General features: G+C 43.3%; 1 protein-coding gene across 4 annotated transcripts in view; it reads left to right on the forward strand.

Annotated features, from left to right (window-relative positions):
• Positions 1–27,732, forward strand: part of KIF13B (kinesin family member 13B) — a 217,403-nt gene that overhangs the window by 176,286 nt on the left and 13,385 nt on the right. For 3 of the 4 annotated variants that reach the window (XM_051842522.3, XM_089325433.1, XM_089325432.1), the window contains exons 36-38: positions 5,311–5,331; positions 11,404–11,515; positions 13,384–13,517. In XM_051842522.3, the coding sequence (XP_051698482.2) occupies positions 5,311–5,331; positions 11,404–11,515; positions 13,384–13,517 (267 nt within the window). The remainder of the gene's footprint in view (positions 1–5,310; positions 5,332–11,403; positions 11,516–13,383; positions 13,518–27,732) is intronic. The other variant, XM_051842523.3, reaches the window with a different exon arrangement.

The following is a 27,732-nucleotide window of genomic DNA, read 5'->3' on the forward strand; positions in this document are numbered from 1 at the left end:
TGCTCCAGCTGGTGCCCATATGGGATGCCGGCACTTCAGGTGGCTGCTTTACCCTTTATGCCACAGTGCTGGCCCCGATGAAAGATTTTTAATTACTGGTTCAAGCTCAATACTTGTTAAAAGCCTGTGTAGATTTTCTGTGTATTTAATCTTGGTGGGTTATATGTATCCAGGAATTTATCCATTTCTTTGAGGTTTTCCAGATTGTTGTTCATAGTAATTATATTTCTGTGGAGTTGGCTGTAATGTCTCCTTTTTCATCTCTAATTTTGAGTTTTCCTTTTTTTGTTAGTGTGGTTAAAGATTGGTCTATTTTGTTGTCAAAAAGCTACCTTTTCATTTGTTGATCTATTTTTTTTTCAATTCATTGATTTCTGCTTTGATCATTTCTTGCCACCTGCTAATTTGGGGTTGGGTTTTGTTTGTTTTTAAAAGGCAGAGTCACAGAGGGGGGAAAAGATGGAAATCTTCCATCCACAGGTTCACTCCCCAAATGACCACACTGGCCAGGGCTGAGCCACTCTGAAGCCAGGAGCTTCATTTGGATCTCCTGTGTTGGGTGGCAAGGACCTAAGGGCTCCGGCCATCTGCTGCTGCTTTCCTAAACTATTAACAGGGAGCTGGATCAGAAGTGAAGCAACTAGGACACAAACCAGTGCTCATATAGGGTGCTGTTGTTGCAGGCTGTAGCTTAACTCATTAAGCCACAATGCTGGCCCTAGTTTGGTCTTTTCTAAATCCTTGAGATACATGGTTACATTGTTTGAGATATTTCTATATTTTAATGCATGTGTTTACTGCTATAAACTTTCTTAATACTACTGTTCCAGATTTCGATATATTGTATTATTACCATTTTCATTTGTTTCAAGACATTTTGTGAGTTCATTTTTAATTTCTTCAATGATCCATTGATTATTCAGGAACATGTTACTTTTCTTGTGTTTCTAAGTTTTCTTTTGTTCATTTCTAGTTTTATTCATTTATGGTCTTAGAAGATACATAGTTAAGATTTCAATTTCTTTTTAACCCACTGAGACCTGATTTGTGGCCTAATACAAGATCTCTTCTAGAAAATGTTCCTTGTGCCATTGGGAAGAACGTATATTCCGTAGCTTAGATGAAATGTCCTGTTATTGTTGTTAGGTCCAGGGAACATCCTGCTGTTAAAAGTCCTGTGAAATCATTTGGTCTGGTCCTTCCAAGGCCACAACAGGCAGAACTTGAAATTCAATAAACCTATAGCAGGCTAATTTTTAAGTTGATAATTTTGTGTGGCCCATGAATAATGTTAAAGTATCCACATGGTTATTGGCAGAAAAAAGATTCCTCATTCTTGCTATGGTTCAACTCTGATTTAACTGTTGATTTTGTGTCAGGATGAAGTGTCCATTGATAACTTTTATTGTATTGGAATCTTTCTCTGCCTATAGGTCTAATAATATCTGATTTATATATTTGGCTGCTATTGTGTTGGTTGCATGTATATTTGTGACTGTTATGTCTTGCTGAATCCATTCCTTAATCAATATGGAATGCCCTTCTTTGTCTCTCTGTCTCTCTTTTTAAAGATTTATTTACTTATTTGAAAGAGTCTGACAGAGAGCGAGAGAACGCGCACTAGCTTCCATCCACTGGTTCACTCCCTAGAGAGCCACACCAGGCAGGGCTGGGCCAGGCTGAAGCCAGGAACCAGGAGCTTCTTCCCAGTCTCCCACAAGGGTGACAGGGATCCAGACACTTGGGCCATCTGCTGCTGCTTTCCCCAGGCACTTTAGCAAGGAGCTAGAGCAGAAGTGGAGCTGTTGGGACTCAAGCTCACACAGGATGCCGGCATCACAGCTGGCAGCTTCAGTCACTGCACCACAATGCCGGCCCCTTCTTTGTCTCCTTTTTTTTTTTTTTATTTAAAGTCTTTTTTTAACTGATACGAGCGTAACTACTGCTGCTCAGTTTTGATTTCCATTTCCATAGAATGTACTTTTTTCTAATTTTTCACTTTTAGCTAATGTGTGTCTTTACCTCTGTGTCGAGTTTCTTTCCCCTCCCCTCCCCTATTTATTTATTTATTTGAAAGGCAGAGTTACTTAGAGGCAGAAGCAGAGAAAGAGATTTTCTATCTGCTTGTTCACTCCCCAAATGGCTGCAATGGCCGGAGCTGGGCTGATCTGAAGCCAGGAGCCTGGAGCTTCTTCCCGGTCTCCCATGTGGGTGCAGGGGCGCAAGTACTTGAGCCATCTTTCTCTGCTTTCCCAGGCCATAGTAGAGAGCTGGATTGGAAGTGGAGCAGCTAGGACTTGAACCAGCGCCCATATGGGTTGCTGGTACTGCAGGCAGTGGCTTTACCCACTAGGCAGAGGCATTGGCCCCTGTATTGAGTTTCTTATAGGCAACATGTAGTTAGGTTAAATCCATTCTGTTGACCTATTTCTTTTTTCTGGGGTATTTAATCCATTTGCATTTTCAAGATCAATAATAATAATAACTATTGTCCTTTTAGTGGTTGCTAACTAATTGTTTTATACCTTCTGTTTCTTTCTGCCTCTCATAATTTATCTTTGTGTTTTGGTACCTTCCTATCATGATAAGGTTGAATTATCTTTCTGTTTTGTGTGTCTGTTGTGTTAGTTTTCTATTGTGTGTTTTCATGATGGTTATTTCTAATGTAGGAATCCCTTTAGGATTTTTTGTAGTGGTGATCTGATAGTGATGAATTCTCTAAGTTTTTGCTTGTGTGCAAAATACTTTATTTCTCCTTAATTTCTAAAGAATAGCTTCTCTGGATAATATTCTTAGCTGCAAGATTTTTTTAAAGACTTTGAATATATTATCCCACCATCTTGTGGCCTATGGGCTTTCTTCTAAGAAGTCTACTGGGTTTTCCTTTGTACATAACTTGACGTTTTTCTCTGTCTTTAGGATTTTCTCCTTGTCCTTAACTATAAAATGCCTTGGAGAAGGTCTTTTTTGGTTGAGTCTGGTTGGGATCCTCTGAGCTTCCTGTATCTGGATGTCCATATCTCTTTCAAGATGTGGGAATTTTTCAACTGTTCTGTGTTCTCAATGCCCCTTTCCTGCAGGTATGCCTATAATGTGAATATGTGTTTGCTTACTGTCCCATGTGTCTTGTCGGCTTCTTCAGTTCTTTTTGTCTGCCTGTGTTGTTTTAGAAGTCTTGTCCTCAAGATCAGGAATTCTTTGACTTTGTTCTGTTGTTGCAGCTTCAGTTGTATTTTTATTTCATTGAAGTTTTCAGTTTGAAAATTTTTGGTTTGTTCTTTTTAATGAATTTGGTGAATTTCTCATTCTTATTGTGAATTGTCTCTCTGTATTCTCTTGTATCTCATTGCGTTCCCTTGGTATCGTTGTTAATTCTGTTTCAGGCATTTCATAGGTTGCTTCAAATCAAGATTTAATTCTTGAGAGCTGTTTTGTTTTGGAGATGTTATGCTTCCTTTGTTCTTTATTTTTACTCTGTCCCAACATTGAAGTCTGCACATCTGGCATAACAGTTCCTTCTTCAAGGAGTGGCTTTCATTGGATTCTCAGATGGAATGCAGGGTATGAGTAGAGCACAGAAGTGTAACCTCTGATTCCTCTTTTTTTTTTTTTAAGCTATTTTTAAAGATTTATTTTATTTATTTGAAAGAGTTACAGAGAGAGGTAGAGCTAGAGACAGAAATCTTCCATCCGTTGGTTCACTCCACAGATGGCCGCAATGGCCTGAGCTGCGCTGATCCGAAGGCGCTGATCCGAAGGCAGAATCCGGGAGCTTCTTCTGGGTCTCCCATGCAGGTGCAGGGGCCCAAGGACTCGGGCCACCCCCCACTGCTTTCCCAGATCATAGCAGAGAGCCGGATGGGAAGAGGAGCAGCCGGGACACGAACTGGTGCCATGTGGGACACCGGAGCTTCAGGCCAGGGCTTTAACCCCCTGCGCCACAGCGCTGGCCCCAGCTCTGATGTCTTCAATGCAGTCAGTGTCAGCAGTGTCCATAGGTGCTACAGTTGTCAAATCCATCAGTTTGTGCAGATGGATATGTGACTTTGAAGTGGATGTAGGCTTCCAAAGCTGTGTGCACTCAGTCCCTAGAGAGTTGGGTGTCAGTCACATCAGATTTTGTGATGGCTATAGCCATGTTCTTTGACCTAGAATGAGCTGTCCCCTTATCCTGCCAGTCAGACATCAACAGCTGTGGCCCTGGAACTGTGTGTGATGTGTATCAACCTTCTGCAAGTCCTCCTGGGAGGATAGGATCAGGGTGATGCTGGGACTTGGAGCACCAGAAGCCTTAGTGCCAGCAAGGGAGAGTGTGAACTAGGTCTTGCTATGGCCTCATGGAATGAATACAGATTTTGTAGGGGATTGTGAATTGGAAGGCATGGGTCTGGATCCAGTGGAATGCAAATAGGGTCCGCTGCAGGTAATGAGAAGCATCCTCACTATGTTCTTGACTTGAAACCTAAATGTGTTATAAGCACTACCTGTAATGGTGTTCCTTAGGATTGAATAGTGTTTCAATTGATATACAGGTGATCGAAATCCTGTTAAATCCTTACCATGATGATGCTAACCCATAGGAAATGATAATGAAGCAATCCCACTTTTCCTCGAACTTTTTGAAGCAGCTTCCCCCTCCCAACTCAGTGTACAAGGGTTTCACTGCAGCATTGTTTATATTGACAGAGGATTGGATGCAAACTAAATGTCTGTCATTGTGGTCTTGTTAATACATCGCACACAAGTGTGCATACACACACACACACACACACACAAAGAAGTACATGGAATACTATACAATTGTAAACATGGTGGGAAACCCCTCCAGGTCCTAAAATAGAACTGTTGCCCATATATATGTAGGAATTAAAGTGCAAAGCAGTCTGCTGCTATTTGTATGTTAGGAGGAGGGAACGAGGGAAGTGAGACTGTGTTTACATCTGTAGGCTAAGCTACATCTGTAAGGCTAGGGAAGAAGCAGGTGCCACTGGTCAGTTTGAGGTGTGAGGGGAGGGAGCAAGAGTGGGGTGGACACCCGGGGGAACTCCTCACTGGATACCTTTTCTATTCTGCTTTTGTACCATGCTGACGGATTTAATGTTGAAACTCTTATTATCCAACCATTTAGAATGGTTTGTTTGAAGTTTATGTTCATTTATAATTAGTGTATCGAGAAGGTTTCTAGTTGATTTATTTTGAACAATTTGTGTAAAATCCTAAAGGAGTAATGACTAAAGAAACTGCTGTTTCAGAAATCTCAGACTCATGTTTGTTTTTTCTTTTCTTTTGGGAACTTCATGCAATCCTCAGTTTTCAGAGATCCAGGGAGAGGTAATTCATCCATTAGGTTTTCCTAATGAGTGGGATACAACTAGTATCCTACTACCTAAAACTTGTCATACTTGCTATAACCTATAGAATATGAATTCATTGTTAAGTGAAATTTTTATAAATTGACTAACCTGGATATGTACCAACTCTTGACCTTTTGTAAAAATAACTTTAGTAGTCAGTATATATGATTATTTGCAAATGTTCCTGTTGCCTGGGTCTAAGGCTATTTTTAAAGGTATCTGTCAGGGCCGGCGCTGCGGCTCACTAGGCTAATCCTCCGCCTTGCGGCACCGGCACACTGGGTTCTAGTCCCGGTCGGGGCGCCGGATTCTGTCCCGGTTGCCCCTCTTCCAGGCCAGCTCTCTGCTGTGGCCAGGGAGTGCAGTGGAGGATGGCCCAAGTGCTTGGGCCCTGCACTCCAATGGGAGACCAGGAGAAGCACCTGGCTCCTGCCTTCGGATCAGCGCGGTGCGCCGGCCATAGCGCGCCGACCGGGGCGGCCATTGGAGGGTGAACCAACGGCAAAGGAAGACCTTTCTCTCTGTCTCTCTCTCTCACTGTCCACTCACCTTTTTTTTTTTGACAGGTAATCTGTCAAAAATAACCAGCAATTAAGGTGTCTTGTTAAACTTAACATATTCTGGACCATGAGCTGGAATTAACACATATTAGATAAATATACTAGTAAATATTTGGGGATCCATAAGGGTGGATAGAGCATAAAATGAAAGAAAATAAAAAAGGCAGACATGCTCTGGGCATTCTTTGGACTCTGGGTTTTTGCTTAGACCATCTTGATTTCTTTCCTTGCGTGAAATTATTTAATGTCCAGGAGCATTGAGTTTATCCTGGATGTGATGATGCTGAAAATGATAGAAAGTACATATTGAAATAAATGAAATTCCTAATTACATTAGCTACATCTGCCTTCCTGACTCATGTGGGGCTGATTCTATGCTCTCTGCTTCCATTAGTGTATGTGTCTACCTCTCTGTCATGGATTTCAAACTAGAATTTGATTTCGGCATCTGAGGGGCTGTGTCTTCTACATCATGTCACATACCGTGTGACATTCTGCTTCATGTCGAGAAGCAGGGAGTCCGCTGGATTGTTCTTGTTTCCCTTTCTATCTTGTTAATTTCAGAGACTCATCCATCCGGGGCGAGGGTGCAGGAGTTGCGAGCAGACTTGTCTGATAGGATCAGGGCTACTGAGAGTGTTGGAGGAAGTAGCAGTGTTCCTAAAACGAGCTCATGGTTTGGGCTGATAACACTTTGAATTAGGCCAGCCTTGACCTGCATTCCCCTTAGTTATTGGTGCTTCCTGCATCTTAAAGACTGAACTCCTCCAAGATTGAACTAATAAATGAATTCATCTTCAAAAACATAGAATTTTAAATTCACTTTTGAGCCTAAAATCAATCTTGGGATGTCTTTCAATTAAAAATATAAACTATGACCCCTAATTGAAGTGATGTTGCTATTTACTGTTACTGGATGTGTCATCATTATGGTAAAGCCTTTTTTATAGGTATAATAAAAACATAGCAGGCTTTTTATGGCCATCTACCAACTGATATTTAGGTGTAGAATTAATTCCATTGTGGTGTCCATCTTTCCACCTTAACATTGCCTGTATGTTGAGATCTTTTGCAATGTAAGGAATGCTGTCAACAGAAATATTGTTACTTTGAAAACCATTTTAGAGGAAGTTATATTTTTAATAAGTTGATAAAGTAGGGAATTTTTCATTTTCTGATAGTTTTTCATGAAATTAAAATTAGTCAATAGCTTGAATGAGTATTCTGTTAACAAAACAGAATTGTGTATTTTGGCTACATCACCTTCCTGAAAACTGTAATTATTTAGTGTAGCACTGCTCCAGGCTGATGCCAACCATGAGTCACTTCTTCTTTAGATGCATTAGAAGCTACCTTTGGACCTGAAATGTCACTGGCACTTTTCTTTATTTGCCTCTTTGTCATTTTCCTGATAAAAACCAGACCCTTTTACGGAAAACCCAAAGAATTTGTCTCTGGCAGAGGAGCAGAAACAGGAAAACTAGGTGCCCACAGGGAGCAAGTCACATCCTCAAGTTGGCTAAGAGCCTTGTATGCTGTTGCCTCTAAGCGTGGTATGCACTGCAAATGATTGCTGTATCAACTCGGACTGTCTTTGAACTCCCCCTAATAGGACAAATAACCCTTGATAAGTGTGAGGCTAACTTGGAGATCCAAACAAGGCTGGAACCTTGTCTTTTTGTCCTCCTTGTGACTGATTGTGACGACTGGTAGATGTGCAGAATGTTAGAGACTGAGCTTTTGAGATTCCAGGTGGTGTAGGGAGTGGATTGCTGTGGTGGAGGTAAGGAAACACTGCACTCAGTCATTTTTAGATCTTAACTATTTATGAGAGCTAAATGTTACCCTGTCTTGCTGCTCATAGTCCTGAGTTCATCTTCCTTTGAACTACTGGGTTGCCTCATTTGTTTTCCCCAATATGTCAATAAAGGGAGGATAGGCTGAGGTCAGCCATGCATATAAAAGTTACTGGAGAGACAGTAATCGCCTTATCCTAAGGGACAGAGCGTGTAGCTAGACCCTGGACAACAGGCAGTGCAGGAGAGAAAGAACGAGGGCAGGGTTTCAGCGAGCGTTCCCCTGAGAGCTGGGCATCAGAGGAGAGACGAGTGTCGTGCTGCCCAGTCATCCTTGGAAGCAGAGCCCATTGCGTGCCTTGAGACTTCCGTCACAGGGCAGTCAGACCTCAGAACAGGTAGCAGGTGAGATTGCTCAAGGCTGCCAGGACTGTGACCGTGGCTGGTGGAGGTGCTGCGTGTCCCAAGTATGGTACGTCCTTTCAGGTGCTGTCACGTGTAGTGTGGGAGTGTCTGGCTGGAAGCGCTGCTTCCTTGATACATAGTGACTGGGCAGGAGTGCCAGCTGGGAAGCGTTCTGTGGGTAGCTGGCGGAGCCCCGAGTGTGCCTTGGGGAAGAGGTGACACCTCAATTTGTCGCCAGATAACTCAGTATCACACGGCCTGGGTGATTACTCTGGATCAGCCACTCATTGTCCTAAAGGACAGAGTGCAACTATGTGAGCCACCCAACAAGGAAGAAAATCTCAAATGAGAAAAGAAATGTATTCTCTAAGTTGTCTTTGGAGCAGCCTTGTGTGAGCTGATATAGCAAACAGCCTGGGTCTTGTCATCCTTTGAGATGCTCCAAAGATTATTGACCTCAGTGTTCAGTCGCCTGATTGTGATATCCAGGGTGCACAAAGCTGCAGTTTCCTAGACAGGTAATTAAATTTAAATGCAGAAAACATTAGCAAAGCATTGAAGTATGTAAATCAGCATGAAGTCCGTAGTAACACGAGTGCTCCTACAGTGAAGGATTGCGGAACTCATGTTCTCCCCACCACGTGCTCCTGTCTGTTTTGTTTTCCGTGCTTCCTAATGAAGGCAGAACATCAAACCGGTTTTTGAGATGACGTCAAGTGCTGAGAGAGTTCGTAGGGAAAAGTGGCGTTCTCCGAGGCAAACAGGATCCAGGTCACTTAGGGCTGATTGATTTTATGATCAGTGCTTAGATTGCTGCTAAAAGCAGATAGGTTTCCAATACATATCTGAAACCCTGAAACCCGAGAGGGCTTTCCAGCTCCATCCATCTTCACGAGCAGCGCAGAACTCACTGTTTCCATTCTGACTTCCAGGCGGTTGTGAAGAAAACTGGAGTTAACTGTTGAGGGCACTCGTTAGAGGCATGCTGGCTTAAAGTCATATTATATTACCACAGTTAAACTGTAGTAAAAACCATCAGTGATTATCAGAGGATCAGAGGGAACTTAAAGCATTTAAAAGATTTGCATCTATGGCCGGCGCCGCGGCTCACTAGGCTAATCCTCCGCCTTGCGGCACCGGCACACCGGGTTCTAGTCCCGGTTGGGGCGCCGGATTCTGTCCCGGTTGCCCCTCTTCCAGGCCAGCTCTCTGCTGTGGCCAGGGAGTGCAGTGGAGGATGGCCCAAGTGCTTGGGCCCTGCACCCCATGGGAGACCAGGAGAAGCACCTGGCTCCTGCCCTTGGATAGGCGCGGTGTGCCGGCCGCAGTGCGGTGGCCATTGGAGGGTGAACCAACGGCAAAAGGAAGACCTTTCTCTCTGTCTCTCTCACTGTCCACTCTGCCTGTCCAAAAAAAAAAAAAAAAAAAAAAGATTTGCATCTCTTAGTGTTTGTTCTTTATTTTTTGTACGAGAAATGTGTGCTTGGGGTTTCATTCTTTCCATAGGACTGATGTTAGCAGTATCTTGGTGACATCACCATTGTGATGGCTTAACCCAGGTTTTCCGATGCTCATTTATTCCATCACCTGACTGGCATTGTTCTTCTTTCTTTATTTTTATTTGAGAGGCAGAGTTAGATTTTCCATCCACTGGTTCACTCCCCAAATGGCTGCAATGGCCAGGGGTGGACCAGGCTGGAGCTAGGTGCTTCTTCTGGATCTCCCACATGGGTTCAGTGGCCCAAGCACTTGGACCATCTTCTACTGCTTTCCCAGTCGCATTAGTAGGGAGCTGGATCAGAAGTGGAGCCGTCGGGACTCGAACTAGTGCCCATACAGAATGTCAGCTCTGCAAGCAGCAGCTTAACCTGCTACACCACAGCGCCAGCCACCTGGCATTTTTCTTGTACCGCACAGTGAATTCTCTTTCATGGGAACTTAGAAAATAAGTTGAGACTGCAGTAAAAGTTGTTAATTCACAGGTTTCCATAATTGAGAACTTGTGATTATTTGACTTGGGTTTAACTGGAATTTACCTTGAATATCTAAGAAAACGGAGACACTTGGTAACAGGCTAAGCATTCCCACTGCAGGGCCCTGTGTGAGTGGGTGGAATGCCCACTCTGGACCTGTCTCTCCTGGAGCGTGTGCTTCCGCCTGCTCCTCCCTGGCAATAATAGCTTTGTGCTCCATTATCAATGGAAAAGCTGAAGTGAGAAGAATGTCCTGAGGCACTAGAGCAGAGGAGTCCTCAAACAGAACTTAGGGGAGAATTTATTTCCAAACAAATGCCTTCACGTATCCATCCTTTGTGGGGAGGCACACGAGGTAGTAGTAGAAGCCTTAGTGGGGCTGGCACTGTGGCATAGCTGGTAAAACCACCACCTGCAGTGCCAACATCCCATGTTGGCACTAGTTCGAACCCTGGCTACTCCATTCCTGATCCAGCTCCTTGCTATAGCCTGGGAAAGCAGTAGAAGATGGCCCAAGTGTTTGGGCTCCTACACCTGTGTGGGAGACTCCGAAGAAGCTCCTGGCTTCTGATCAGCCCAGCTCCAGCTGTTGTGGACATCTGGGGAGTGAACCAGTGGATGGAAGACCTCTCTCTCTTCTCTCTCTCTCTGCCTCTACCTTTCTGTAACTCTGCCTTTCAAATGAATAAATAATTTTTTTTAAAAAAAAAGATTTGATTCATTAAAAGAAAAAACCTTAGGATGGAACTCACTGGGAGGTCGTAACTTACAAAGTGGAAGGGTGACCCGAATGCATTAAGGCATTGAACATTATGAGCGAGTATAAGAAGAAAACCCCTTACATAATCAGATTTATCATGTCCTATAAGGAGAATAAAGCTTCAGTAATGTATAAGCTCTTTTCCTGAGTATCTTTTTTTTTTTTTTTTTGGATAGGCAGAGTTAGAGAGAGAGAGAGAGAAAGAAAGGAAGGCCTTCCTTCTGTTGGTTCACTCCCCAAATGGCCACTACGGCTGGCGCGCTGTGCTGATCCAAAGCCAGGAGCCAGGTGCTTCCTCCTGGTCTCCCATGTGGGTGCAGGGCCCAAGCACTTGGGCCATCCTCCACTGCCCTCCTGGGCCACAGCAGAGAGCTAGACTGGAAGAGGAGCTACCAGGACAGAATCCGGCGCCCCCACGGGGACTAGAACCTGGGGTGCCAGCACCACAGGCGTAGGATTAGCCAAGTGAGCCGTGGCGCCGGTCTTCCTGAATATCTTTAAGCCTTTTGCTGATTGATTAATTTGAAACAAAATAATGGTTTTTGTCCTTGCTAGGGCCGGTGGGAAAGTCAACAGGATGTATCCCAAACAGCAGTTTCCAGAGGAATGGCTCCAGTCCCCCCAGCCCTCTCTGTGTGTCCCCCAAATAACCATTCCCCAGAACCAGGTGAGTTGTCTTTTCATTTGTCAATCACTGTCATGAAAAAGTGATTTCCTGCCGGGTAACCACTAGTTTATTATGTCCATATGGGTTTTTCTCCCTCTTGTCTTAACATGTTGAGCTACACAGATTTTGGTTTGTTAAATTTATGTTGTGTTCCTTCTTGTACATTGCTGTCCCATAAGCCAAGTTCTTGTACAAAAAGACTTCTATGCATTCGTATTCCCATGAGGTTTTTGAAACCCAAAGCTCACCCTGTGTTTCTTATAAAGTGGTGGTTAGATCCACAGCCTTGACCAGATGCAGGTGAATCCGAGCGTATGCGTAGAGAGGAGCCTGAAGACACGGATGCCTGACTGTCTCTTGTTTGGTGACGTGTGAAGCCTTTGATTATCGTCCAGCGTTTAATTAAGGATCATCCTCTGTAGAATGTTAGCTGAACTTGTTAGAAAGTTCTAGATTGTGCATTTTTTTCCTCAGCACTAAGATGATTATATTCTTCTGACCCTGTATTCTTCCTAAGTATTGTATATTTATCATCCTCTTTGATTTCTCTCTTCCCTGTTGTTGTCTTCTTGTGAATTATTTGACTTTTCTGAACTAAATTGTAATGTATTCACATTAAAGCTATCTCTTTGCTTTATTTTTTTAGTGATGACTTTCATGATTCAATGTATTTCCTTCTCCAGCCTACTTAAAGTTGCTGTTTTACTATTTTATGTAAAACGTAGAAGCCTCTCAGTGGTGCGGGTCTGTTTCCCAATTGTATGGCCAGTGCATGTGGAGACCTTTCAGTGGTTTTGTGGAGTAGAGCTTTAGGCGGGAAGCGCACTTCCGTTCAGGCAGAACGTGAATGTTCCTAAGGTTCTTTGCCTGACTTTTTAAAGAGTGAATGTGGATGCAGCTTTTTACCACCTGTGACTTGGATTAGGTCTTCCTGTAAACTAATAAGGGGGCAGAAATGTTGCATCATAGGTATTGTCTGCACCTCTGAGCCCAGCCTTTTGTAATTAACTATCGATAATAATATAGTTAATTCAGGACATCTCTCCCTGTCTTATGAAAACAATGCAAATACCACCCTTTTCCCAAAATACCACTTTTATCATCTTCCTTCACTAAATAGTTACAAAAAATTTGAAGTCAATGAGTAAGTCATATTGAACTCTAAGATTCACAGTCTACATGGAGAGCTACACATGGGTGTTACCGGCTGTGGGACTTAAAAATCAAGTCCTGTTTTATTCTATGTCAGAAGTCAGTGCTTGTACCACTTGGTGACTAGGAGGCGGGTGGATTACCCTGCAGATTCCCATAGGAACACTTCAGACTACAACATTTTGGAAGCAGCACAGTTACTGCCATTAAGTTGGAAAAGGAAACACCATTGTGTTTCAGGGTACATTAATATGTTTTTCTTATATATTTTTAGAAGATTGATTTACTTATTTGAAAGGCATAGAGACAGATTGATCAATCAGTCTTCCATCTGCTGGTTTACTCCTCCAAATGGCTGCAACAGCTAGGCTGGGCCAGGCAAAAGCCAGAAGCCACAGACTACATTTGGGTCTCCCATGTGGATGACGGAGACGCATGTATTTGAGCCGTCTTCCACTACTTTCCCAGTGCATTAGCAGGGAGCTGGGTCAGAAGTCGAGCAGCCAAGACTTCAATTGGCAGTCTGATATGGAATACTGGCATTGCAAGTGGCAGCGTAGCCTGGTGTACTACAGCACCAGTCCCTAATGATAATTATTAAGGGAATTTAAAAGATATATTGTTAGATTTGCTTACAAATAATATTTGGAAAATTCACAGGAAAAGATTCTGTGTCAATGTTTATGTCTTTTTCTCCCTTTCAATATTGTTGACAGGACTTGGTAGCTTTGCAGCCTCCTACTTGAATCCGGTAAAATCCTTTGTGCCACAGATGCCAAAGCTGCTGAAGTCTCTCTTTCCTGTCCGCGATGAAAAGAGGGGCAAACAGCTCCCACCCCTGACACATCAGGTACAGAGCACCAGGAAGGCAGCAGTGCATATTTTTAAAATAAATTGCTGGTAGTGATGCTGTTGTGCTGAAGCCAGAGGGAGAAGGGTAGCGACTGTGAGGGCTTCGGAACTGGGCTTTGAGACCGAGTAAAAGCTTGTGATAATTTCTCTTCCACTCTCTTCAGAGATAACAGAGCTGTTTAAACTTATTGACACACTCCATCCTTTTTGCTTTTAAAATTGCCAAGTACGCTACTAATGTGATTTATGGTAATATCACTTAGAGCAACAATAGTAAAATTTATGAAGTGCACTTAGTGTTGTTTGTGTACTGCCAAGTAGAAAATGTAATTCTATTTTTAATTCTTGATTTCATTTCTTTTTTTCAAACAATTTTATATCATGACTGTCCTTCCCTCTCAACCTCTGTTTCCTGGGCTGTGGATAAACCTGTGCTCTGACTGAAAAGTGATCACTTGTCTTATTTCCTTTTTGCTCAAAACTCTCAGCCCTGGGATAAATGTTAGAGAAAATGCTTTCACAGTTTTCCAGACAATCAGGAAGCTGCTGTTGGGCAGTGGCGAATGGAAACCCTGTTGGAAATGCAGTTTCTAGCCTTATGTAGGTGTTAACTCAGCAAAAAATGATAAATGAGGATTTATTTATACTCATTCAAAAACACATACAGTGCAAGTTCAGTTGTTGAAGTAGGTCTTTTGACATCAGGTTCTTTGAAACATTCAAATTGCAGAAGTGCAGTTGAGTAGTAGACCTGACTGTTGAAAGGATTCTCTGAAGTCTGTGAGTATGCATTTTCAAGGGAGATGGAGTTCGTTTTATTCGACTGCTGTGTGGATATAAAGTTTTTCCAATCTAGCATCACACAAGCATACACATAAACACGGTAGATGAGAAACATGACTCATCGAGACTTAGGAAACGTTTAGACACAGAGCGTCCTTGACGGCCATCGAAGTGAATCTGTGGCTGTGGAAACTGAGTCACAGGGACTGAGTAGGCAGAACTGACTTTTACTGGTGTGTGTTGTGTCTGTTAGTCTGTCCTACGTTGCTTCACAAAGGATGATTCCTCAGCTGTCTGTCAGAATCACCAAGGCAGCTTTTAAAAAACAACAGTTTTCAACCTGCCTTAGTAAACCTTAGATAGCCTGCCTGGGGATAACTTATAATCTACATTTATAAGCACCCAAGGAGATTCTTATTCACATTAAGATTGGATAAATTTTGTTTTTCCATTGCTGTTTGCTAAAGGCTAAGCTATCCAGGAAATTACAATAGTGTTGAAAAAATAGCCCACTGTATTTACAACTATGATTTTTAAAGCTATTTTCAGTTTTTTAAAAATATAAGGCAGAGGGAGAGAGAGATGTTTTCCATCTGTTTGTTCACTTCCCAAATGGCTGCAATGGCCAGGTCTAGGCCAAGCAAACCTGGAATTCCATCCACATCTCGCCCATACAGATGGCAGGGACCCAGACACTTTGGCCACCTTCTGCCACTTTCCCAGGCACACAGGCAGGGAGCTGGATCGGAAGTGGAGCAGCCAGGACTCTGACCAGTGCCCATATGCGATGCCATTGTTGGCAGGCATTGCCTTAACCTCCTATACCACAACACTAGCCCCTGTTTTCGGTTTTTGATACAGCAAGTCAAATCACTTGCTGCACCTTTCTGTGTAAATAATTGTTTCTCTGGATATGAAAGAAAAATGTGTTAGAAACAAATCTAGTGATTGGAGGATAACTAATATTTCTGTAATGCCCAAGTTCAGAGAAATTGTCATGGAATATTTGTAAGACTTCTTAAGCAATTTTTATTCATGTGCTCAAATGCATTGGTTTCTTTTTTAAGCACACATGAGCAGAAAGTATTGAAGAAACTGGCCTTGTATAAATATTTCATATTTCAGAAATAAATGAAAATTTAAGTCTAGAGTGACCTTGATGCAGAAGCCCAGTAGAGGAGCTGTAACGTTCCAGTTGCTTTGTGAAAAAACCCTGCTCCAGGGAAGGTGTTTCTCGGTTCTCCAGGTCACGAGGGAGCTGAGTCATGCTCCTGCTATCTCTTGTCATCTCACTGACTGCGCAGGAGCACCGTGCCCGCCACACTTAATGTCCCTAGGCCTTGGCGCTCCTCCTTGGGCCTGGTTTGCTGCTGCGGATTCCTCAGTCCTTCTCTGGAATGGTGTATTCCAGCAAGTCTCGAACACAAAGGTGCTCTGAGCTCCATCGTAGGCCAGCCCTCTTTAAAAACAAAAAAACCCAAACCTCTATTTCTTTCCTTTGATGTTTTTGTCTGTCTCACAGCTTTAACTTGACGGAAAGCAGCTGGAGTGATCTTTCACAGCCTTACATCAGGCCTGGAAGCCTCCAGTGCTTCCCGCTGACACCGAGTAGAGCCCCAGCTTTGTCCTGTGGCCTGCAGCGTCCTCCAGGGCCCCACGGCCTGCCCCTCACTCTGTTTTCCTTTTGTCTTCCTCTTTGCTCCCCATCCTCAGCCATATTTGCCACCTTTTAACTCATGAGCACACAAGGCACATTTCAGTCTCAGGGGCTTTGGCATTTGCCTTTCAATGTCCTTGCAGAGCCTCTAGGTCTCTTGTGGCGTGATCTGCTGTTAGAGCCACCACGAAAGGTTGCGCCAAAGAAGTACTGTTGAGTCTAGAGTGGCTGTTCTTGACCAGGTATTTCATAAACAACCTCCTCCACCACACATACTGTATGTTACCATGTTGACTCTGCTGATTGTGTGCATTGATGATCTCGCCTCTAGAGCGTGAACCTCTGGGGCAGGGCTCAGGGCACTGAGAACCGTGCCTGTGTGGGAGACACAAGGTGGCTCTGGTTGACCATTGATGGGCACCAGATTATAATTCAGACTGCGTGGACCAGGGTCATTCAGAAGTGGAAAGGGGCGTCTTGATGGTTTAGGAGCGGGAATTTGAAGTGTCAGAACACATTCATGAGCTTTCTTTCCTATGTCAATGGAAATTTCACTAAAGAATATTCTTAAAAGAGAGGAAAAACTTTAGTTTTTCATTTTGGATTTAATTGATCAAAGGTGCCTATGCATCTTTCTTATACTCATATGCATATGTGTGTTTACTGTCTCTGCTAAAACTCTGAGAAGTAAATTTTAAATGACAACATCAACATAAATGTTTCCCTTACTTGGAGCCCTTCAGATATGCTTTAAGTTGGTATACTCCAAACAGAAATGGAGCACTTCAGTGCCAGTGGAATTGCAAAATAGTAGTAAGAAGAAAAGTGTGATACAGGCTAGACTCCTTTAGGGTTTATTTCATTATTTTTTAAAATCTTCATAATAATGGAATCCCATTTACTAGAATATCAGATTTGATACCTACAAGTGGAGGTTCTGACTTAAAGAAAAAAACAAAAAAACTCTGCTTCTCTTCCTTGTGGAGTCTCCAGGGAAAAAGTATCTTTTTCTTTATTTCTTTTAACTTTTATTTAATAAACATAAACTTCCAAAGTACAACTTTTGGATTATAGCGGCTTTTTTCCCCATAACCACCCTCCCACCTGCAACCATCCCATCTCCCACTTCCTCTCCCATCCCATTCTTCATCAAGATTCATTTTCAATTATCTTTGTTTTTTTTTTTAACTTTTTAATGAATATAAATTTCCAAAGTAACAGCTTATGGATTACAATGGCTTTTACCCCCCCATAACTTCCCTCCCACCCACAACCCTCCCCTCTCCCGCTCCCTCTCCCCTTCCATTCACATCAAGATTCATTTTCAATTCTCTTTATATACAGAAGATCAATTTAGTATATACTAAGTAAATATTTCAACAGTTTGCACCCACACAGACACACAAAGTATAAAGTACTGTTTGAGTACTACTTAAACCGTTAATTCTCATAGTACAACACACTAAGGACAGAGATCCTACATGGGGAGTAAGTGCACAGTGACTCCTGTTGTTGATTTAACAATTGACACTCTTATTTATGACGTCAGTTGTCACCCGAGGCTCTTGCCATGAGCCGCCAAGGCTATGGGAGCCTCTTGAGTTCACCAACTCCGATTCTGTTTAGACAAGGCCATGGTCAAAGTGGGAGTTCTCTCCTCCCTTCAGAGAAAGGTACCTCCTCCTTTGAAGGTATCTTTTTTTCAAACCAGTGTTCACTTTCCAGTTCTCTCTGCTTCAGGAGGGAAAGAGGGGAGAAGGTAGTCCATCATGTGCTTAGACCACCGCCAGTCTTAACAGCCTGAGGGTATTCAGCTGGACCTCATCCAAGCACTGCCCCTGCTTCTCCAGTTGTCTTGCTGGGGTCCTACCTTAAGGGGGAACCCAGAGAGGGTGAGAGACCTGGCTGGCAAATGGCACAACTGTTGTCGTCTTCATCTAACTAGCAGACTCTCTCCAGGTAGCATCTGGCTGCACTTGTGTTTTGAAAAGCAGTATTAGCTCATTTCCTTCGTCAGTGAGCAGTCAGTGCAGTTCTTCTCTTACGTTACCCAACTACTTACATGAGGAACTTCAGATACATTTCCGAAATTCTTCAACTTGATTCTGTTATAGCATTCCTAGGATATCAAGATTGTTTTGGAATTTTTTAAAATGCATATGTTCTAGCTGACATCTAGACACTTTTGAAAGTTACTGTCTGTGTGCGTTTGAGCCACAAAGGGAGCATTGAACATTATAGGGCCTACGGCAGAGCCCTGTCACCTGCAAGTAGAGGTTGCTCCTCAAGCCAGACAGACAAACCCACACGTTTTAGCTCTCTTTGCCCAGTGACTGCCATCTCCACTCCACTTTTGTCCCCCCTTCTACCAAAGAGAGTATGAGAGACTTTGTGAGATTTGTTACAGAGATTTAGTGGCTTCTGTGTCCATGGCTTTCTCTGTCTGAAACAAAGCCGATGCTGTTGCCCATTGCTAGACAACCCTGTTTGCAGACTGGCTTTGCCATCATTTCGTGGAAGCTTCTAATGGTGCAACTTAGCAGCAGCTTCAGTCCCCATTTCACTCCTTTTCCAGTCTGTCTGTCTTATACTGCTAGTCTCTGTGTTAGGGCACCAATGCCTGTGAACTAGTCAAATGATCATTAAATAAGCACTGTTGGATGTTTAGATATTTAGAATAACATCAAAGATAGAATCCAGAGAAAGACAAATCAGTGCATATATCTAAAAGGAATCTGGATCAATTCTGTATGGGGGAAGTAAATACTGATGTTAATATTGCATAAGATGTACTTGTTGAATATTATGGGTAGTGGTGAAATAAGCCTGTGAATATAGAGTGGATTGAGTGCCTATCCTTGTACAAATTAAAGAAAAAAAGGAAGAAGGAGCTTAGGGGAGGGAAGGGAAGTATGGTTATCTTCTCAAAACTGTACCTATGAACTGCCTGAAATCTGTTCTATTAATTAAAAAAAGATGTGCAGATGTTAAACAGTAGTAATGTTGCTTCAAGTTTGTAATGTGAAGCAGCTTGAAAAACTAGACGAAATCTCCCAGTTGTCGTGGGGACCTGTGGGGAGAGCACGCGGTGACCGTACAGCACACATTTAAGAAGAGGTTTTACTTCTACCCCACTCCTGCTTTCTCCTCTCATCATTTACAAAGTGGTTTTGCTGCCCCTTTCCCACAATTACACTGGGACCGATATGAAGACTTCCATGTTTAGGTTTTTATCCCAGTTGAGTTTAGAGGCCTGAAACTCCTCCTCTGAAGCAGACAAAGCAGTGAGAGGATTCACAGCGCTCCGCCTAGGCTTCCCAGCCTGCCGGGAATCATCAGACAACACAGGTTACTGCTTGTGGCTCTGGATTTATTACAGCTAGGAGTACAGTGGCCAGTTGGAGTTCTCTCAGAAAATAACATCAGCGGTGATTTATGAGGCAGGATTACAGGAGTTATTTATAGCTTGAGCTAACAGTGACTGAGAGAGCTAGCTGTCGAGGCACTCGCGGGCTAGCAGTACTGAAGGAGGTGAAGATCTGGTTAGGATGATGTTGCTGGAGCAATGAGATGAAAGTCAGAGGTAGTAAAAATGCAATTAAGAAAGCGAATGGTAACAACTGAGAAGAAGTAAAATGACTTATAGATAGCAAGGTATTCTGTTACACCAAAACAACAGTGAAATTTCTGTTCTATTTTTCTGAAAAACAGGAAATTTTTGAGACCATCAAATCATCCAGGTAAGGACTGAGGACTAGGGACAGAATTTTTTTTTTAAAGATTTATTTATTTATTTGCAAGTCAGAGTTAGAGAGAGAGGAGAGGAAGAGAAAGAGAGAGGTCTTCCATACGATGGTTCACTCCCCAATTGGCCACAATGGCCGGAGCTGTGCTGATCCGAAGCCAGGAGTTTCTTCTGGGTCTCCCACATGGGTACAGGGGCCCAAGGACTTGGGCATCTTCTACTGCTTTCCCAGGCCACAGCAGAGAGCTGGATTGGAAGTGGAGCAGCTGGGTCTCCAACTGGCGCCCATATGGTATGCCGGCGCTTCAGGCCAGGGCATTAACCTGCTGTGCCACAGCCTGGCCTAGGACAGGTTCTGTTTGTTGCAGTCATTCCTCCTGTTTCCACTGGTCGAGTAGGTGGAATTGAGGCACATGTTATGTATCAAAGAATGATGATCAGAGAAGTGCTTATAGGGACTGGTGTTAGAGTGCAGTGGCTGCCCCACTTCCCCTCCAGCTCCTGCTAATAATGCGTGTAGGAAAGCAGCCTAGGCCCCTGCTACCGTGTGGGAGACCTGGATGGGGTTCCAGGGTCTTGGCTTTGACCTGGCCATTGTGGCCATTCTGGAGAGTGAACCAACAGATGGAAAAATCTCTCTTCCCCCCTCCCTCTCTCACTGTAATTCTTTATTTCAAGTAAAATCTTTAAGAAGAAACCTCTTAATCAGAGTGTCCTTGATATATTCAGACAAGAATGTTCAATTCCCTCCCTCCTGCAAAGATGTGGGGATACATAACCACAGAGAAATGGAGTGGAAAGATTGTTTATTAACTTGATCTTTGGAAGCAGCAGGTTCTCGGGTCAAGGTGCTGTTATTTTCTTGGTCTTATACTTTAGTATTATGTATAAGATAGGTTAGGAAGTGTTTGTGGATGTTCGTATAAAATAGGAGTTAATAGTTTTTTCTTCTAAAAGTCTTTTAATTTACAAAATCTTTTTTTTTTATTTTTATTTTATTTTTTGACAGGCAGAGTGGACAGTGAGAGAGAGAGAGACAGAGAGAAAGGTCTTCCTTTGCCGTTGGTTCACCCTCCAATGGCCGCCGCGGCCAGCGCGATGTGGCCGGCGCACCGCGCTGATCCGATGGCAGGAGCCAGGAGCCAGGTGCTTTTCCTGGTCTCCCATGGGGTGCAGGGCCCAAGCACCTGGGCCATCCTCCACTGCACTCCCGGGCCACAGCAGAGGGCTGGCCTGGAAGAGGGGCAACCGGGACAGAATCCGGCGCCCCGACCGGGACTAGAACCCGGTGTGCCGGCGCCGCTAGGCGGAGGATTAGCCTAGTGAGCCGCGGCACCGGCCTAATTTACAAAATCTTTAGGCTTGAACATACTCATAAAGACTTACATTTCTCATTTTTATGGAGATTTGTTTTTGTTTGTAATCAGTTTCTGTCTGCATTCCAGAAGTGCAGGGATACCACACTGAAAGAGGTGGCAGCTGACAAAATTACTGCCTTTGACCTTCTGATGCAAGTTTAGTAACCAATCTGGAAAATAATGAACTGCAATTAATGAAATCTGTACTCATATTCAAGTGTGTTTCTCAGACAGCACATAAAATAATTGAAAGAACTTCCTGCTCTCTAATTAGTTAGATTGAATTAATTTGGCATAATAGCTTTTTTCGTGTATCTAGAAGTTTGTGTTCAGATGAAGCTATATTTATGCACTGCAGAGTTAGGGACTGTAAATGACATGTTTGATTAATCTAGGGAATTAAAGAGTTAATGGTCAGACTTAATTTCCACAATCGAAAGTACAGTCACACGTCCAGCCTGTCTCTGTGTTAGTGTCTGCCGCCTTTGGTTAGGGATGCCTTATCAATCCCAGGGATATTTTTCCTAATATCAGCATAGCTTCAAGAGTGGTGGGCATATGAAGCTTTGAGTACACAGAGCAATACCCTGCAGATCTCTGGTACTGATTGGAAGATGCGTGGATAATTATCCATGTTTCATTAGAGTGATTCTTCCGTATATAAAACGGGGAAATGAGCACAAGCGATACTTCTTCCATTTTACACAAGGATACTGTTTTAGGCTAATCATACTTAGACTCCCTGGTGAAAGAAACTTGTGTCTTGAATAAGAGCTCACCATCAACTAAGCAACATAAGAAAGCCTATCTATACCTTGTTTTCTAGCCGTCAGTTTTTCTTAGCCATCTGGGTTATCTAGAAAAAACAGTACATGTGACTGTTTTCTCTACAATTTAATACCACCCATGATAAATGTACATGGACATGGTCTGCCGCATCCACTAAGTTCTGGAATAAACAAAGGGAAATTTGCCCAGGCCTTGTGACCTTGTAGAGCAGACTTTTTTTTTTTTTTCTTCAATTTAAAGCATCTGATTTCCATTCAGGTACTTTGGTTGATGAATTCTTATTTAGCTGCTGTTAGGAGACTCTTATCTCTGTTTTTCAAAAATTGGTTATTTTGAGAGGCAGGGAAACAGAGCTCCCGTCTGCTAGTTCACTCCCCAAATGTCTGCAGCTGCTGGGACTGGGCCAGGTTGGAGCCAGGAGTAACTCAGTCTGAGTCTCCCGTGAGGGTAGTAGGGACCCAACCAATAGAGCCATCACTGTACCTGCCCAAGGTCTGCATTAGCAGTGGAGTCAGGAGTTGGAGTTAAGGATGAAACCCAGGTACTGTGATTAAACCCCTGGGCCAAAATGCCCCTACTTTCATCTCAGCTTTTGTTTTGACCCAGAAATTTTTAAGTCCCAGCTGCTCGACTTCTGATGCAGCTCCCTGCTAATGCCCCTGGGAAAGCAGTGGAGTCCTTGGGCCAATGTACCCATGTGGGAGATCTGGAAGAAGCTCCTGGCTTTGGCCTGGCCCAGCTCCAGCTGTTGTGGCCATTATTTTTTGGGGGGGAGGGGTGAACCAATGGATGGAAGATCTCTCCCTCCCTCTCTCTCTCTAGCTCTGCCTTTCAGATAAAATAAATCTTACACAAACAGAAAACTAGTTGAAGAGGCCTGTGTGCTGGTCATTTTTGGGAATGGGCATTTAGTATTTTTTAAACCAGGAGTTGGCAAGTGTTTTGTGTTAAAGGCCATATAGTAAATTTTTTAGGTTTCTAAAGAGCCAGTTGGCAAACATAACTAGGTTTTACGGTCACGTTGTCTGTCAAAACTAATCATAGATGATATTAAACAAGTCTGGTTGTGTTCCCATAAAACTTTATTTATAACCTAGGATTGAATTTTACATAATTTTTGCATCATAAAGTAATCTTTTGATATATGTTAACCATTAGGAATATAAAAGCAGTTTCTTAGCTCACAGGGCATAATGACAAGCTGGATTTAAATTTTTTTTTTTAAGGTTTTTAGATTAATAACCTTTCCTTAATAAACTTTCTATGATTTAAGTTCTTGCATCATTTTGGATGAAGTACATAATAACCTTTTCCAAAATATATTTTTTCATGTAAATATTTAAATTAGTTTTACCAATGATCATGTAGGTTTGGTTTTGTTTTTTAAGATTTATTTGGGCTGGTGATGTGGTGTAGTGAGCTGGAATCCTATATGGCTACCAGTTTGTGTCCCAGCTGCTCCTCTTCCAATCCAGCTCTCTGCTGTGGCCTGGGAAAGCAGTGAAAGATGGTCCAAGTGCTTGGGCCCCTGTACCCACATGGGAGACCCAGAGGAAGCTCCTGGCTCCTGGCTTCAGATCAGCTCTGCTCTGGCTGTTGCAGCCATTTGGGGAGTGTTATATATCTTAATGTTAGCCATCGCAAAGCACACCGGACACTGGAGTAAGGGAAAGGGTTTATTGGGGAACACCCTACAGACCGGAGTGAAAGGGCGGCGAAGGAAAAAGAGAAAGAGAGTATAAGAGAGAAACAGAGAGGAGAGGAGCTAGCAAGGAGAGAAGATAGAGCAGAGGAGAGAGGAGAGCAGAGCCAAGAGCCCAGAGGAGGAGGCTAGAGAGAGGAACCGAGAGAGAGCAGGAGAGAAGGGGCCAAGAGAAAGGAACCAAGAGCCATGAGACCAGAGGAGGAGGCTAGAGGGACTGAAAGAGAGCAGGAGAGAAGGGCCAAGAGAGAAGAGCCAAGAGACCAGAGCGGGAGGCTGAAGAGAGAGTGCTGGAGAGAAGGACAGAGAGAGAGCTCATGTTCAGGAACAGGCCCTTTTAAAACTTTGCCTGAGGGCGGGCAGGGAAGCAGGAGCAGCGATTCCCATTAGGATGGTGGTGGAGCCTGGCTCAGGTAGCTGGGCCACGTGTGCTAGTTTCCTAACAGGGAGTGAACCAGTGGATAGAAGATCTTTTTTCTGTCTCCCCTTCTCTCCCTGTCTGTAATTCTGCCGCTCAAATAAATAAATATTTAAAAAATTTTATTTGAAAAGCAGAGTGACAGAGCAGTGGTCATGGGGGATCTCCCATCTGCTAGTTCACTCCCCAAATGCCCACTACAGCCAGGGCTGGGCCAGGCTGGAGCCAGGAGCTCCATCCAGATCTCCCATGTGAGTGGCAGGAACCCAGGTACTTGAGCCACCCCCTGCCTGCCCCAGGACAGAAGTTTTTAACATAAACTATCTATTCTCATAATCAGAAGCTGTACATTTTCTGGCAACTCCAGAAGTGTCAGTTAATATTTAAAATTCTATTTATGTAATATTTAATGATAAATTAGACTAACATGTAATACAACAAAATAAGTCTATATGGTCTGTATGTTAGTTTTTCCTTGAATCAAGTGATAAAATATTGATGAGAAGTGGGCCTTTTTGCTTTATGTAATTAAAGTTAATAGGAATATTGGGCCTTAGACCCCACATTGCTGTTTTTGGTGAGTGTAGAGACTGTGGCTTATGCTGTGTCCCCAGCTTCTTGCACATCCTTAGAATATGGTAGGAACCTGGCACATCTTGTAAGTTAATAAAACCTCAAGTTCTTTGAAAGAAAATAGAGTAATTTTACATCCTAAATTTTGAGGGAACTGATGAACACAATTAGAAACTTTGAATTTTTAGATCAAATATGCTGAATGATTGTTTTAAAATGTACTTAGGGTATGCCAACTCAGAAATCTTTGAAGACAACATGCAGATTTCCTAAGATTATAACTGTGATACTCACCAGTGTACTTAAGCGTGCCTTATGTGCCTGGCTCCTCGCCAAGGACTTGGTGTGCATTGTCTCAACAGCAGTGCTGAGTTGACCAGCACTGTTCAGCAGAAACAGAATGCGAGCCGTGTAATTTAAAATTTTCTAATAGCCACATGTAAGAAATTAAAAATAAAATAATACAGCTTATGTAACCTAGTCTGTTCAAACATTGTTACATCAATCCTGTAATCAATAGAAAAAACTGTTGGGATATTCACCAATAGTGCAGATGCCTCAAAATCAGCTGTCTCTTTATATTTCTAGCACATCCTAATTCATTGAGAATAGTCTGCATTTAGAGCATATACAGTTTAAAGTTGAAAAAGTAGATCCACATGTCCAGGCTGAGGATCTCACATATACTTAAACGCACTTCAGTTTTTTAAGTTCCATTAATTAAAATTCAGTGAAGTGAAAAATGACTTCCTCGGTCACATGAGCCACATTTTAAGTGCCCGGTGGCCACGTGTAGCAGTGGCTGCCTGTCCAGTGAGAGCACCCTTGCTGAGGGAACCTGAGAGAAGGTTAAGTGCCTTGCCTAAGGTTACAGAGCTGGTGAGTGGCAGAACTGAGCCATATATTCAGAAAACAGAATGAAATGCACACATGTGATTGTAAGAGTTCAGCTAAATTTGATTAATAATAGCCAGGTGATAATGTTTGTGGAATCAGTAAGGGATTTGAAGGAGTGGCCCAGCCCAGCCATGGAAATACACTGAACAGGACCTGTCCACAGTTCCTCCCCTTCCGCATTCCTTTCTGGAAAGCCTGGGTGTGGTGGGAGTCCTTGACAGCCTTGGAAACGGACATCTTCAAGTTTGTATTTCAGAAAGCTCCCTCGGGCTATAGCCTGGAAGATTGATTTGTGGAGACTGTTAAAGTGCATCTGAAAATCTCACGAGGGATATTAATATTGGTAGGAATCTGTGCTTGATACGTTGGTACTGTGATACTCTCGTTGCGGGGGGCACGTGGCAGGCAGGGTAGCAGCGTGCGTGGGAGGACCAGCTGGTGTCTTCTCTCTGCCCCAGATGCTGCTGCTTAGCTCACTGGAAGATGGGTGGGTGATGTCTTCCAAATGCACAGCTCCAGAGGCAACACCAACAAAGTTCTGCTCTATCAGTTAGAAGGCGATTAGGAAGCATGGCTGCCAGGTGGACAGAAAGGCTGCGGGCACCCTGGCAAGTTGGAGCTGGAAGTTGAAGGCAGGGTGGGGCAGGGCCTGGTGTGCTCTGCCAGCCACCTCCCAACTCCTCTTCCCACTCTTCTGGGCAAACCACCCCTCCCCTGATTAGCATAACCTTTTCAAAAAGGATGTTTCTATTGAGGAGGTTATTGCTGAGCCTGGATCTTTAGATAAGTAGGCATGGCTGATATTTTTTCCATGTGGGGTAACTTTCATCAGAGCATTCTGAAGATGAAGAAGTGCTCGGTTATGGCTGCACTCTGCTTGCTTCATGTGCTTATGTTTTCTCCCACTTTAGCAGAAGGAAATTGAGAGATTGGTCTTTGCTTAGTTGCAGTAAAAACTAAGCCTCATTTCTCCTGTTGTATATTCCCTTAAAAATAATTTCCTATACTGGAATTTAAATCATTAGTATAGGGGGAGAAAAAGATATACAGGATTGTACTAATTTAGCCAACAGGTGAAGAATTACATTGAAGCGTCCGTTGAACTCTGAGCAAGGGGTGATTATCAGGAAAGATTTCTTTTCAAACAAGAAAGCAACTCATTAGAAAACTCAGTGTTGGTAAAGTTTAAATTATTTCCTGCATCTGCTACCTCCTCTCCCACATCTCTACTCTTACACCTGAATTTCCAAGTGTTTGTTCTTTTCCAAATTCTATATAACCATACAGTTCTGTCTTCTGTTATTTCTTAGGTAATTCATGAATTTATTTATCCATTCACCGAACTGTAGGTTACTGTTCCATGTAAGGAAACAGAGACAAATGATACTTAACTCCCTCTCCTTTAAGAGCTTGTTTAGAGACGCTCCTTTAGAGCCACGGACACAAGTGACCGCACAGTACAGGACAGTGCTGTAGATGCTGTAGTGTGTGCGTGTCTTGGGGTGACAGTTTTGGGAAGCTGAGGTCATGCTGGAACTGAGACTTCAGAGTGAATAGGTATTCCCCAGGTGGAGTGTGCTTCCCTAGGAGAAGGTAGAGCATGAGGGAAGGTCTGGAAGAGCAGAGCGTACAGGGAGTTCAGAGTGATGTAGTAAAATGAGCAAGTCAAGGGCAGCCTCGTGGGGGAATTTCTGTGTCATGCTGAGCACTTGGAAGTTCATTCTTCTGGGCAGACAGATCTCCAAAATAGCTTTGATATCAAGCTGTGAAATTGCAAGTCTGTCTTCTCTGTGTATGTGACAATTAAAAGCAGAGTTTAAAGAACAGCAACCTCTAGGGTGGGCATTTGGCACAGTAGTTAAGACATGGCATGGGATGCCCACACCTCATATCAGATTGCCAGGGTTTGAGTCTCAGCTGCACTTCCGATTGTAACCCCCTGCTAATATGCACCGTGAGAGGCAGCAAATGATAGCTTAAGGAGGTGGGCCCATGCCACCCACGTGGAGGACCTGGATTGAGTTCCTGGCTCTGGCTTCTGCCCAACAAGGGGTGGTGGTAGGCATTTCAGGAATTTTCTAGCATATGGAAGGTCTTGCCCTTGCCATCCCCTCGCCTCCCTCTCTCTCTCCAGTAAGTCAGTTTTAAAGAACAGCAGGATCAGATCTGAAAAGTGGCCACCACAATTTCCCTGCACTGTTGTGCTGCCTGGGTAGGCGTGGTAGGTGGCATGACTGCAGGTTCTCCTGGCTCGGGAGAGCTTAGTCCTTTTCTGTCCCCGTCACCAACTT

Source organism: Oryctolagus cuniculus, chromosome 2 (genome assembly GCF_051225735.1).
Source record: "Oryctolagus cuniculus isolate XC-2025 breed Fujian yellow rabbit chromosome 2, ASM5122573v1, whole genome shotgun sequence".
Classification (NCBI taxonomy): domain Eukaryota; kingdom Metazoa; phylum Chordata; class Mammalia; order Lagomorpha; family Leporidae; genus Oryctolagus; species Oryctolagus cuniculus.